This window comes from Pezoporus occidentalis, unplaced genomic scaffold, assembly GCF_034315485.1.
Source record: "Pezoporus occidentalis ecotype Australia unplaced genomic scaffold, CSIRO_AGI_Poc_V1 ctg102, whole genome shotgun sequence".
In the NCBI taxonomy this organism is placed as follows: domain Eukaryota; kingdom Metazoa; phylum Chordata; class Aves; order Psittaciformes; family Psittacidae; genus Pezoporus; species Pezoporus occidentalis.
This window is the reverse complement of record NW_026912801.1, coordinates 962,919-975,676: the sequence shown is the minus strand read 5'-3', so window position 1 is coordinate 975,676 and position 12,758 is coordinate 962,919. Positions and strand designations below refer to the sequence as shown.

Sequence of the window (12,758 nt, the reverse complement as noted above, 5' to 3'; positions counted from 1 at the left end):
TTGGCTCCAGGATGGAAATCACTGCTTTTCCCAAAGGATTTGCAACCACTTGAGGGGTTTTGCTGCCCTGTTGTTATAAAGGGGGTTTGGGTTTGGCACAAGGGGTGGTGGGGGCCTCCAGGGTCCCAATGCGCGCCGTGGCGCGCATTGGGACCCTGGAGGCCCCCACCACCCCTCATCCTCATCCCAAATCCCAGTTTTCACCTATTTCCCATCCAACCTCCCATCTCTTCCAGGGATGAGCTTTGCAGCCCTCCCTAATGGGATCTCCCCCAGTGTTTTTCCATGTGGGAAAGGAACCGGGTATGAACTTGAAGGGAAGGGGTGGGGGGGGAAATGTCCTCATAGCATCCCCTTAGTTAGGGACAAGGAGAACAGGGGGGCTTTTCTTTGCTGTGCTGATCAGCATGCAGCTGGGCGAGCGGCACGCAGCTGCGAGCGAAGGATGCTCCTAAGGATGCAGGGTGGCTTTCTCACATCATTGGGGGGCTGAGATTTGCTTGTCCCCCATCCTTGGCAGCAGAAGGCGAAGAACTATTTCCTTTTCCCCCCCCATGGTTTCCTTCCTCTTTTGTATGCTCAGAATCCGGAGCTGGTTGAGAGCAGCCCCGCAGGTGGCACCTTTTGCATCTCTCTCTTGTGCTGGCTTTGGCCCTAAGCAGCCGTGGTTAAATCCCAGGTCGTATTTAGGGATGTCCTCAGCGGGCTGGTGCGATGGAATGGGGAGAATGCTCTGGAATGGGGAGTTTTATGGGGCTTTTTATTGCCTGCAAAGTGCCAGCAGAGCCTGGGATTAATAACAACCCAGCTATAAAAATATATATAAAAAGAAGACAAGAAGAGGATATGAAAGAACTTTCATTATTTCAGATGCAGCTCGAGTCAGTTTAAGCAGCAGCGAAACAGAAAGTGCCCTTTTTAAAGGGAATCTTTGCTTGTATAGGTGAAAATGTCCCAATATTGCCCAAAATGTCCAATACTGCCTGGGAAAGAGAAGGTTCCAGGGAGACCTTAGAGCAGCTCCAGTGCCTGAAGGGGCTGCAGGAAACCTGGAGAGGGGCTTTGGACAAGGGCCTGTAGGGACAGGCCAAGGGGAATGGCTTTAACCTGCCCCAGGGGAGGCTGAGATGAGCTCTTAGGCAGAAGCTCTTCCCTGGGAGGGTGCTGAGGCGCTGGCACAGGGTGCCCAGAGAAGCTGTGGCTGCCCCATCCCTGGCAGTGCTCAAGGCCACAGGGGCTTGGAGCAAGCTGCTCCAGTGGAAGGGGTCCCTGCATGAGCTTTAAGGTCCCTTCCAACCCATTCCATGGTTCTGTGCCTTTCCTCTTTACTCCTCAACCCTTCCCAGGAGCAAAGGGCCAGGCTTTTACCGATGGGGTTGCTCTTAGCACCCCAGGCTAAGACACAAAGTGCCAGGGTAGGGCAGGCTCCTTCCCCCTGGGAAAAGCCTTGCATGCCCTGTGCTTTGGGGCTGAATGCCACGTTCTGGCTGGATTTGGGTGTTGTCTCCATCACGGTGACCCCACACTGGGGAGCAGCGTGTGGAGACCCGACCCATCCGCATCCCATCCCCATCCCCATCCCATCCCCATCCCATCCCAACCCATCCTGCCCTGCGCAGCCTGGCAGGCTCTGCCCAGACAAACACTGACTCACGCTGTTATTCTGTCCCGCCCTGGGCACAGCCGGAGATTTTAAGGCTGCTTTTCCAGCTATTCCCAGTTTTTTTTCCCCCTGTTCACACAGGCTGGGAACGGAGCCTTAGCTGCTATGCAGGGAGCAGCCAGGGGTGCTGAAGGCAGGTGGGAATGGGGGTCTTGGAAGAGCAAGGAGCTGAGTGCTGCTCCATGGAAGTGAAACTGGGAGGCATCTGAATGCCATGGAAACAGGTAGGGCTTGGACTTCCCCAGCACTCTGCCTTGGGGCAGAGCTCGGTGCCTCAGTTTCCCCTATGGGAACTGGCTTTGCTCCTGTCCTTTGCCTTGGGGGTCCCCTGCTGCTGGTGACTTGGGAGATGCCAGCCCGAATCCTTGCTGGCAGGAGCCCATGTGCTCGGTGTTAGGTTGATGTGGATGCTCAGCGTGCTGCCGCTGCCTCTCCCTTTGCATCCCGCATCCCTGTCCCCTTGTATCCAGCTGGAACTGGACAGGGGGTCCAGGGATGCGTAGCAGGGCTGGGAATGTGGCTGGGAAGCAGGTTTTGGGCAGGCCAGGGTCTGGGTTTTGCAGTGGTGTGGCCTGAGCTCCCTTGTGATGGGCATGTGGCTGGTTCACACCAAGGGCTGGGGCTCCATCCCCTGGGCATCCTTGTAGGGATGCTGCACAGCATCTCTCCCTGCGGGAGCTGTTGCCATGGCAACTGCTGGTTAAAATAAGGGTGAATTCGAGCTGGGTACCCAGAGATGCTTTCCCGTTCTCTTGTTTTCTTGCTCCCCTGAGGGCTGGCAATCAATCCCTCACACAGGACTGGAAGCTGCCACTGTGGGGCTGGATGCTGGATCCTGGTGGGGATGTCCCTCCAGTGTAACGCTGTGCTGGAAAAATGGGGTGCCAAAGGGACGGATAGGGCATGCATCCATCTTCCCTAGGGCATGCTCCTGCTGAGAGCAATGAGAGTTTGCTGTGCTCAGGATCCACCCCACAGGGTTGGACTCGAGCTTGACCAGAGCACCAAGCTCCCATGGGACCGGGACCGGTGTCTGCTGTGGGGGGAATCCAGGGATGCAGAGCTCAGAGGGGACCGGTGCTGCAGGTCCAGGGGGACCTCGAGATGCTGCTTCTCCCCGTGCCCTCCCCAAAGCTCCCCAGCTGAGCGACCACATGTTCCCCCCAAACATCTGCCTGCAATTCCCATCTCCGGGATCGGGGCTGCGTGGGCAGCCCGGCTGCTCCCACGTGTGCCGGAGGAAGCGGGTTTGGGGTTTGGGACCTCGAGCTGCTGCTGGGAAGGAGGGGGAATGCTCCAGTGGGACAAAGGCAGAGCAGCTGCAGGGGCTGGCGGGGATTGCAGAGCCCACCCTGGCCATCCGCCTGCTTCCCAGGGGTTTGTCCTGGCTCTGCGCATCCTTGGCACCCTGTGGATGCTCTGAGGTGGGATAAGCACTAACCCAAGGGTAACCCCTCAGTACAGGAGGAGTGCTTGTGGGGGACCCTGTGCACAAGCATAGGCTGGTCCCAGCCCGAGTGCAGAGCATCATATGGGTAAAAGCATGATGCGCTTGGACAGCTCAGGCAGGATCTTGAGCGCCCAAAAGCAGGTCTGCTCATCTGATTTGATTTCATTGCATTACTTCCCCCCCTGCAACCTGTATCAGTGCTTCAATAAAAGCATTGCCCGCAGGCACAGGGGAGGCAGAAGGCAGGAAGCCTGCTTGTCCATAAATGCTCGGTGCAGGCAGCACCCACCGCAGGGGTGTTGAGCATCCCCAGTCCTCCTCGGAGGCAGCCGCATCCCGCCGTGCGGATCCGGCCGTTTCCCTGCAGCCCCGGTCACATCCGTCCCCCCGCCCGTCTGTGCTGGCCACGGGAAGAGCTTTCGCCCAGAAAAGCTGGATTTGGACATTTTTCTGCTGTTTTCTCCATTTCCTGTTGCCTTCCCAAGAACAACAGTTCCTGACCTCATCCTCCCCCGGTGCGCGCCGGGATGCTGGCGATGCGCGAGCCGCCCGTCGGGAATCCCAGCCCGGCGCCCACATCCCAGGCTCAGCCTTCCCTGGGTACCAAGGCAAATACAGCTGCGGGAATGCCGGGGCCGGCTGCACCAGAGGCTATTTTGGGTAGATCCTGTGCTCGTGTTTGTTGAGGTAGGAGGACAGAGATGAATGGGCCCAACGGGGAGCGAGTGGTTTTGGCTCGAGCTGGGTATTTGCAACCCAGAGCGGAGCACTGGAACACTCTGACGAGCGTGGCTTGGTCTTCGATGCCAGACTCTGGGATTTTTCTGCGGTGAGAAATGGGAGGTTTCATGCACTCATCCCCCTCTGGCTTTGGGAGGGGTTAGGGGCGCAGGTGGGAATTTGCTGGGTGATTTTCCAATGGGTCTGGGCTTCAGATCCTGGTGCCCAGAAACATCCTGGGAGGTTCTTGGTGGGTTTGGCAGCTCCCTGCCTGCTGCCGTGGGGATTGTGATGGCTCCACATGAGCCCTGGAAACCAGCCCCTCATCTGCCAAACCCCATGGGGAAACAGAGCCCTGGTGCTGCTGTCCAGTCAGGCATCCCCATCCTGAGCTGCGACCAGGGCCAACCTTGGTAGGAGTTAGGGGTGTCCTTTTACCCCACTTGCCCTGTCTGTCTGCCTTAAGAAGTGCAGTAAACATGGGGTCTGGCTGGCTCCATGGTGGCGAGGGGCAGGGGTCCATCCCCCCAGGTCCCTTGCTGACCCATGGGGGCAATGACAGGGTGGTGGCATTTCTTGGGAGCTTCTTCCCACACAGAGGAGCATCACTGCCTCTGGATAAGGGTGGTGGGATGGGATGCTACAGGGTGGGATGCACACGGGGCTCTGGGCTCCCCGCCTGTAACTTTGCCTTTGGGAAGGTGATGACAAGAAACCTGCTGGTCCATAAGGGCCGTGGTGGGAATGGCTCCTTACCCAGGAACAGGAACAGGAACAGTCAGCGCTGTAGGAGCCAGTTGTGCTGATACTTCACCGGATCATCAACTTTAATTCATCCCTTTGACAAGCAAGGTCTTGCTGGGTCAGGGTCCTCTCCCAGCTCGGGCTTTGCACTAAAACCTTATTTATCCCGGCCACTTCTCCTCTCTGGGAGCACGGGAAAGGGGGAGGCCGTGGGGCTGTGATTTAAGCCCCTGGCTGGTGGGAGCAGTGGGAGCAGCAGCAATGGCAGGAAGGAACAGGAGGAAAAGCCCAGGGAGAAAACAATAGGTTACAACAATCACCATGGGGAGCTCGGAGCAGGGCTGTGGGGAGGGTGATGCTTGGGGGGACCTCTGAGTCCTGAAAGCAGGAGGGTCCAGCCTGGATGGGCAGAGCCATGTTCCCCCCTGCAAGGACTAGGCTGGGTGCGATGCCCTGTGCTGGGGCTTTGCTGTTTGGCTTTGGTGGCTCTTGGCATTGACCCACTGTCGCTGTTCACAGGGGAGCAGTTGAACCCATTTATCGCAGGGCTCTAAGTGCCTGGCAGAGGCCGGATCCAGACCATGGCAAACGACACTGCTGGTTGTTGCAATTAACATTTGAAAGCAGGCTGGGCACTGATTTAATCAGGGAAATAACAGTGGGAGAGCCCAGGCACCTCGCTCTTATTTATGGCTTTCATTATTTGTTATAACATTGCCATGGGCTTGATTGCAGGGTTCTTTGCATGCTGGTTTGCATCGGATGTTGGTGCTGAGTGCACGGTACAGGGTTGCTGTGCTGGGTTATCCCAAGGAGGCTGCACAGGGTTAAATCACAGCGTGGCAAAGTCCGTTTCCTCCCTTAACCCCACATCCGAGGGCGAATGGCCTTTTATTTAACCTCAGCTTTAACGTTACAGCTCTGTCCCTAAACCTGCGTGGAGGGAGCTGCCTGCGTGCCCTGGGACACTGCCTATCCCTATCCCCACATCCCACCAGGAATCTGCTGCGCTGGAGAGGGGAGAGGTGAGCAGATGGGCCCCCAGTCCCACAGTGGCATCAGTGGGGCCAGTGGTGAGCTGCCTGCTGGGTTTTCAGTCCAGTCTGGGGTGCTCAGGAGAAAGGAAGAGCAGAGCCATAAGGGCTTTGCAGACTGGAAGGGCTCAGAGCTGTTAATGGGCTGTTAATCGGTAGCATCCTCGTTTTAACCCTGGAAGTAGGCGGGTAAGAGGCGTTTTCTGCAGGATGAGGCTACAGCCACATCCTGGAGGACACAAGGGGCTGAATCACGTCCTGCAGCTCAGGGCGCTGATGGCTGGCTCTTGGTTGGGAGGTAGAAACCCAGTGAAGAGCCACAGGAGCATCTTCTTCCGTGGCCAGCGACCCATGGGGTTCCGTATCCGTGCGTACTGCATTCCCTGTCTCCAGTGCCCGTCCTGTGGCTGTGCTTGCTGTGATTAACACCATGTGTTTGCTCAGCAGAAGCACAGAGCAGCATCGCCAGGACTGAGCAGGCTGTGATTTGTGTTCCGACAATGGCGCTTTCCAATCTGTCCAACTACTTGGATGATGTCGATAACTACAGTGATTACCCAGATTACACCTATGAGGAGACCACCAGCAGTGTGTGGACAGACCCATCCCACGACCCAAAGGACATCGCAAGGATCCTCTCTGTCATCATCTACAGCGTGTCCTGCGTGTTGGGCATCCTGGGGAACGGCCTTGTCATTGCCATCATAACTCTGAAGATGAAGAAGTCGGTCAATGCCATCTGGTTCCTCAACCTGGCCGTTGCCGACTTCCTCTTCAACATCTTCCTGCCCATAAACATTGCTTACACCGCCATGAGGTACAACTGGATCTTCGGGACAGTCATGTGCAAGCTGAACTCTTTCCTCCTCATCCTCAACATGTACACCAGTGTCCTTCTGCTCACCACCATCAGCTTCGATCGCTACGTGTCAGTGGTGTTTCCTGTCTGGTCTCAAAACCATCGGTCGACCAACTTAGCCTATTTAGTTTGCTTGATCATCTGGACCATCGGCATCATCATGAGCTGCCCATCTCTTGTCTTCCGGGACACTGCACAAGCCCGTAACTCCGTGATCTGTTTCAGCAACTTTTCCCTCTCCAGGAATAAGTCTTACCAAGCCCTGGCCCTGGTGAGGCACCGGACCGTGAACATCACCAGGTTCCTCGCCGGGTACATCCTCCCCATCACCATCATCACGTTCTGCTACGTCGCCATCGCCTTCAACCTGCGCCGGAACCGCCTCGCCAAGTCCAAAAAGCCCTTCAAGATCATCGTCACCATTATAGTCACCTTCTTCCTTTGCTGGAGCCCCTACCACCTCCTGAACCTCCTGGAAACGGAGCCCGACGTGGTCCCGCGCTCCGTGTTCGAGATCAGCATCCCCATAACCACGGCGCTCGCTGCCTCCAATAGCTGCATGAATCCTGTCCTCTATGTCTTCATGGGCCAGGACTTCAAGAAGTTTAAGGTCACCATCCTTTCCAGGCTGGTGAATGCCCTCAGCGAGGAGACGGGACACTCCAGCATCGTGCACAGGAGCTTCTCCAAGATGTCCTCAATGACTGAGAAGGAAACAACAGTCCTCTAAACTCAACCTCTGCTGTTTGCCCATCCTCATCGCTGTGATGGTGGCCAACCCTTGCAACGGCCCCTTGTTTGGGACAAGCATGGTCCAGCGCTGTCCTGTAGTGTATTCTTTACTCTGGTCTTGCTGCCCAGGGGCTGGTAAGGGTTGGAACTGCCCCTTTATGTACATGGGGAAGATACAGCTGCCCTTCATCTTCCATGGCAATTGCAAAGATCATTGCACCAAACTACTTAAGAGAACATTTGAGGGCATTCCTGTCTAGTCCATGCATTGCCTGGCCTGGCAAAGGCATTCCTGCCACTTCCAGAGCCATTCCTAATGGGAGATTGGGCAGAGGATGTGGTGGCTGGGTGGGAATCCACCATGGATGACACTTGTTATGGCAAAATGTGACACTCTCCCTGTGTCCTACGTATGCATATAGCTACTTATGTTAAAGCCCTAAAGTATATTGGTACTATCACAGTGGTTTTAGCTGTGTTGTGAGCACTTGGTACCCAGAGACAGCCTGGGAAGTGCCTTCATAGGGGAGGATTTGAATATCCCAACCAGGAAATCCTGCATGTCTTCTAAGTGACCCAGAGCCCGGGCCTGGCTCCCCTGATGGCTGCTCCCTGGTGTGATCCATCACTCCTATGGGATGAGTTTGTCCTTCCCGGCCAGGCAGCAAGCCCATCTCTGCTGCTGCACACAAAGCTCTGCGGTGAGGGATGGACCGAGCCACTGTCTCCATCCAATTTCATGCACAGTTAACTTGGGAGCTCCTGCACCATTTGGCCTTCTTGACCGTGACACCGGTGTCACGCTTATTGATGTGCTGGTTTCGCTGTGTCACCCACAGCCCCTCGTTCCCAGGAAACAAGGAATGACCGAGTCCTTCCCCTGCGTTGGGTGCAGGAGCAGAGCCCATCCCTGGAGCCAGGTTTGGCACCAGGGGTATTTCAGGGGGCTCCTGAGGGTCCCAGCCCAAGCGATGCTTTGTGTGAGGGCTGGCGTGGGGGCAGTTGGGAGCTGGTCACCAATGCTGAGCTATTTATTGGTGGCTTATTTAAAAGGTGTAGAAAACAGCTTTTTGAAAGCTATTTGGAAATACAAAATGAAGAAGCAAAAGGCACGGAGCTATTTCCAGGCTCCCATCAGCAGCTCATGCCAGACACTGATACAAACCCAATCACAAAGCCCCAGTAACTGAGCTGCAGCCCGGAATGCCATGGATAATAGTGGATGCTGCAGCAGGAGCTGGATTTGAGGCAGATTATCAGGCCTCCCATCCACCCCCTGCACCGCCTCATGCATCTGCCTTGATCTGCATCACCTCATTAGCATCAATGTGATGGGGAGAGGGGAGCACCTGCACCACATGAAGCTGTTGCTCCTCTCCCATTGCATTGCAGCATCCCTGGGACAGGGATGTGATGGATCCACTGTGTTTGGCTGCACTTGTGGTGCTGCTGATGGTGTGTGCTCTGATGTGTTTGTCCTCAGTGATGGAGGATGCTGAGAAGTGGGGTGCAGGAGGGGTTTATCCTGGAAACAAAGGGTGTCCAGCCTGAGCCCAGCAAGGGAATACAGCAGGGGATGGGATTATAAGGGAAATGAATGACAGATTGGTGATGCTGCCTGTTGGGTGCCCATGTCTCCTAGGGCTGGGAACTATCGGGATGAGCAGTGTTGCTGCTTCCCAGGGAGCAATGCCCAGCGCTGAGCTGCCTGCAGGGACCATCCATACAGTTTTCCCACAAAACGTGGGCCTGATCCATACCCTTGGAAGATGCTGTGACCGAGGAGGCTGCAGGGGAGGAAGGCTTTGATGGTGGGAAGAGGTTCTTCTCACCGGGCAGCCCGTGTCCCTCGAGGACGCAGTGTCATCCTATTGCCCTTCGGTCCTGGTTTGGGATGCTCCCAGCCTGTGCCAGGTTGGGGATGCTCCTCACTAATTTCCATGGCTGGAATTGGCAAGCCCATCCATTATTGCTGCAAACAGCTTTCAAACGAGAGAGTGACAGCTCGCTGTATAACCTTGGGTTAAATCATCATTACACTGACAGCTTGGGAGACCTAATATTTGAGTTTGCCTTTGTAGCTGTTTGCCTATTTAATAAAACCCCTGTTTTACATACAAATGCACCCTTATGCTCCCAAGCTCATTGCATGGAGCAGGAAAGATCCCACTGCTTTTCAGTAAGCAGTCGCTTCCTAGTGTATATTCCTGATCCCTGGTGCTGAATTCGGGATTGCAGGAAAGCAGGCAGGAGGAGAGGGGCACAGGGATGAGGGACGGAGGCTTTATGGCTGAGATAGGAGTGTGATGCTCTAAGCCTCTCCTATGGGGGATCTAAAGATGCTCCTTGTGGGTTTCCCCATTTAAGTTGTCCTTAAAGAGGTCAAATGGCTCTTCAGGGTGGGGAAATGTGCTTGGGACCTGCCTGCATCTCCCCATCACCTCCTGCAATCCATAACCCCCCCACAGACCCACTTTGTACTCTTGTACTTATCCATTCCCCTTGTTCAGTGGGGCAGCAGGAGGGGGTCAAACCCTTCACCCCCACCCCAATATGCACCCAAACACCCTGGTACAAGCAGCACGTTGCTGCTCCATCCCTCCCACTGCTGGTTCGCCCCATCCGGCCATGAGGGATGAGGATGGGGAAGAGAAGGGAGAACCCCCCCAAGTTTAGGTGCTGAACCTTGTAACCTGCCAAGCACTGAGTGAGCCCCCCCCCCCGGGGGATGTCAGTGATTCCTGTTCCCATGTCACCCATCAAGGCAGGCAGAACAGATCAAACAGGGAGCATTAAAAACGCAGGGATACAAAGCAGAAACAGGACAGAAACACGCATCCCCCAGCTCCAGCACAGCCTCGCCGTGCGCATGGGTTTGTCTTTCCCTTTGGCAGAGAGGCAAAGAAATGCAGCTCAGTATTGCCCCAATGCCTTTGATATGCCCTAACCACAGCCCCGGCATCTCGTGGGGATGGTGAGGATTCATCCGTGCCAGCTGTTTTGTTCCTTTAGGGGAGGGAATGCCGGCTGCAGTCCCCTGTGGCGATGGGAAGGTCCGGGATATTAAAGGATGAGTCCTTGGAGGTGTCCCTCTGCTTCGCCATCCCCCTGGTCTCGCAGGCACGGATGCACTGGGCTCGGTGATGTCCTTAGCTATGAATCAATGCCGTCCCCTTGATGAGTGTTGGCAGGAGGTCAATGGCTCGAGGGCGATGGGCAAAGCTGCAATTAGCATCCAGGGAAGCGGCTCAGTTGGGGCTGTGGCTCCAGGGCTGGGTGGCACAAACCAGCCCTGCTCTGTGCCAGCACAGCAGCAACCGGGGGGGACCTGCAGCTCCTTTTGGCCAGGAGATGGAGAAATTGGTAACTGGGTTTAGCATCCAAGGCTTAAGAGGTGAGCGGGATGAGGAGCCACCTGCGTGAGACCTGCGGTTAAGGGGTCATGATCTGAGGGCAGGGCAGGGATGGAGGGGAAAGAAGAGCAGGTTTCGGAGCTGGGACACTGACCCCAATGCCAAACACCCCCATCTAGAGCTCCAAATCTTATCCCAGGACCCCAAATTCCATCCCAGGACCCTCATTCCCATTCCCTCATTCCCTACCACTTCCAGGGCCCCAAACCTTGGGGCTGGGTCTCATTTCACCCAAGCAGTTGGGAAATGACTCCCGAATACACCAACCCCACCTCTGTGGAACACATCACTGTCCTTAATGACTGCTCTTTTTCAATGAGCTGCCACAGCCCCGAAATAAAGCTGTGCTTCCCTTCCCCCATAAATCACTGCCTTTATTGGGGATTGGAATTGGGAAGAAAAGGAATAAACACGCTGCTCTTCCCCTTCCTTGGGTGCCAGGAGGGTTGGGGCCGTGGTTAAATTATCTCCATTCCATTCAGGCAGATTGTCAACTGTAAATTTGATGGGGAATAGTAAAGCTGATAAATAAACATGCCTCTTTGGTCAGGCATGAATATTGCTGCTGCTGCTCAGATTTATAACCCCCATCTCCCCTCCATTATAGAGCCTTTGGGGAAGTGCTGGCACAGCTTCTCCCTTTGTGCCGCTGAGGTGGGTTAGCTCCCTCTCGTTTAAACAGCAGCATGAACGTTGTGTGGGGTTTAATTTGGGAGGACCTCAGCCCCCGCATCATTTGCATCGCTAGGGTCATTGACCCGAACCCCCTAAATCCAGCCCAAAGGGGCATTCACTCCCTTTTGCCAGCCTGAGCTGCTCTTTAGCATCATCTCCTGCAGCATCATCTCCTCCAGGGCCTGTTGAGCATAAAACCCACATAGAATTGGGGGAAAAAGCAGGGAATTTTGGTGCAGACGCTGTTGCTACGGCAACACAGGGAAACCCATCCAGCCCAGGAGGGAGGATGCTGGATGCTGCAGCCTCTGCCGATGCAGGACCAGGGAGGCAGGAAATCATTCCCGGGGATGAGACAGTGTGGAAAATAGCTGGGTCTGAGTGCAGGAAGATGGGAAGGGGGATCAGGGTCACCCCCAGCCCCATGCTGAGGCCGTGTGAGGTTCCTGCTCCCACCCAGGGATGCTCAGGGCTCGCTGGGGCTGAGGCAAGCATTAAGATCCGTTGCTTTTAGAACCCATGCTGGAATCCCTGGGCGCTGCCTGCCTTGCCTGCACATGGCAGTGCTTCCGATGAACCAGGCTAATGGCATTAGAGGCAGGCTATTAAATGTCAAGAGCTTTGCATGTGAAAATGATGCAGAAAGGATGGTTGGCTTCCTGGGGTGGGGAGGTGGGGAGATCAGTTTTATTACTGCGTGCCAGTCCCATGTGGTAAAAATATAGCCTGGAATTTAATAAGTAAAGAGAAGATAAACCATCACCCTTCAGCTCCTGCTTGCAGCAGCCAGTGCACGAGCAGGGATGGAGGCTAAGACACGGTACCCTCCCCATGTGGGGTGCATGTGTCTGCGTGTGCAGCCAGATGTGCAGCACACACTTATAGGGAGGGAACGATGTCCAACCCCTCCGTGTCATTGCAAATTAAAACCAGATTAAAGAGTTGCGGTGAAATAAAGGCATTGAGGTGCAGGGAGCCTTAAAGCCACAGTGAGGGGATAAACAGGAGAGGTAAGGTGCTGGTGCTGGTGCTCAGGGAGCTGCCTCAGCCCTTTTGCTCCCTGCTCTGAAGGGGTGTGTGGAGGTGATGCCCTTGGGCTGTGCAGATGTGGGGGTGCTGGGTGCACCCCCCAACACATCTCCCCTTCCAAAGCTATAGCCTGAGCATGTGAAGGGGGTCTATAGAGATGCCAGAGAGATGAACTGGCAGAGATTAGCGATGTTAGACATTAATTGGCTTTTGGGGTTTAATTCCTGCAGGGGCAGAAGGCAACACTGCCCCTTCCTCAGCTGATGCCCATCGGAACAAATCCCGCACAGCAAGCACCTTGATTGCTGCAACCCCAGGGCTATGGAAACCCCAGGGATTTCTCCAACTCCACATAGAAAAAGACCAGCCAAGAGGAAAGGGATTAACAGCACCCAGCCTGCTCTTGCTCCGGAGCTCGGGAAGGATGGGAGGCAATGGG

At 55.3% G+C, this 12,758-nt stretch overlaps 1 protein-coding gene across 1 annotated transcript; it reads left to right on the top strand.

Annotated features, from left to right (window-relative positions):
• Positions 1 to 5,985: 5,985 nt before the first annotated feature.
• On the top strand, positions 5,986 to 7,240 carry CMKLR1 (chemerin chemokine-like receptor 1). The gene has a single exon (XM_062615100.1). It carries the CDS (start codon positions 6,112 to 6,114, stop codon positions 7,198 to 7,200), a length of 1,089 nt encoding a protein of 362 aa, XP_062471084.1. The 5' UTR covers positions 5,986 to 6,111; the 3' UTR covers positions 7,201 to 7,240.
• The last annotated feature ends 5,518 nt before the right edge of the window (positions 7,241 to 12,758 follow it).

Coding starts and splice junctions, on each gene's coding strand:
- CMKLR1 (XM_062615100.1), top strand. CDS start 6,112: ATGGCGCTTTCCAATCTGTCCAACTACTTGGATGATGTCGATAACTAC.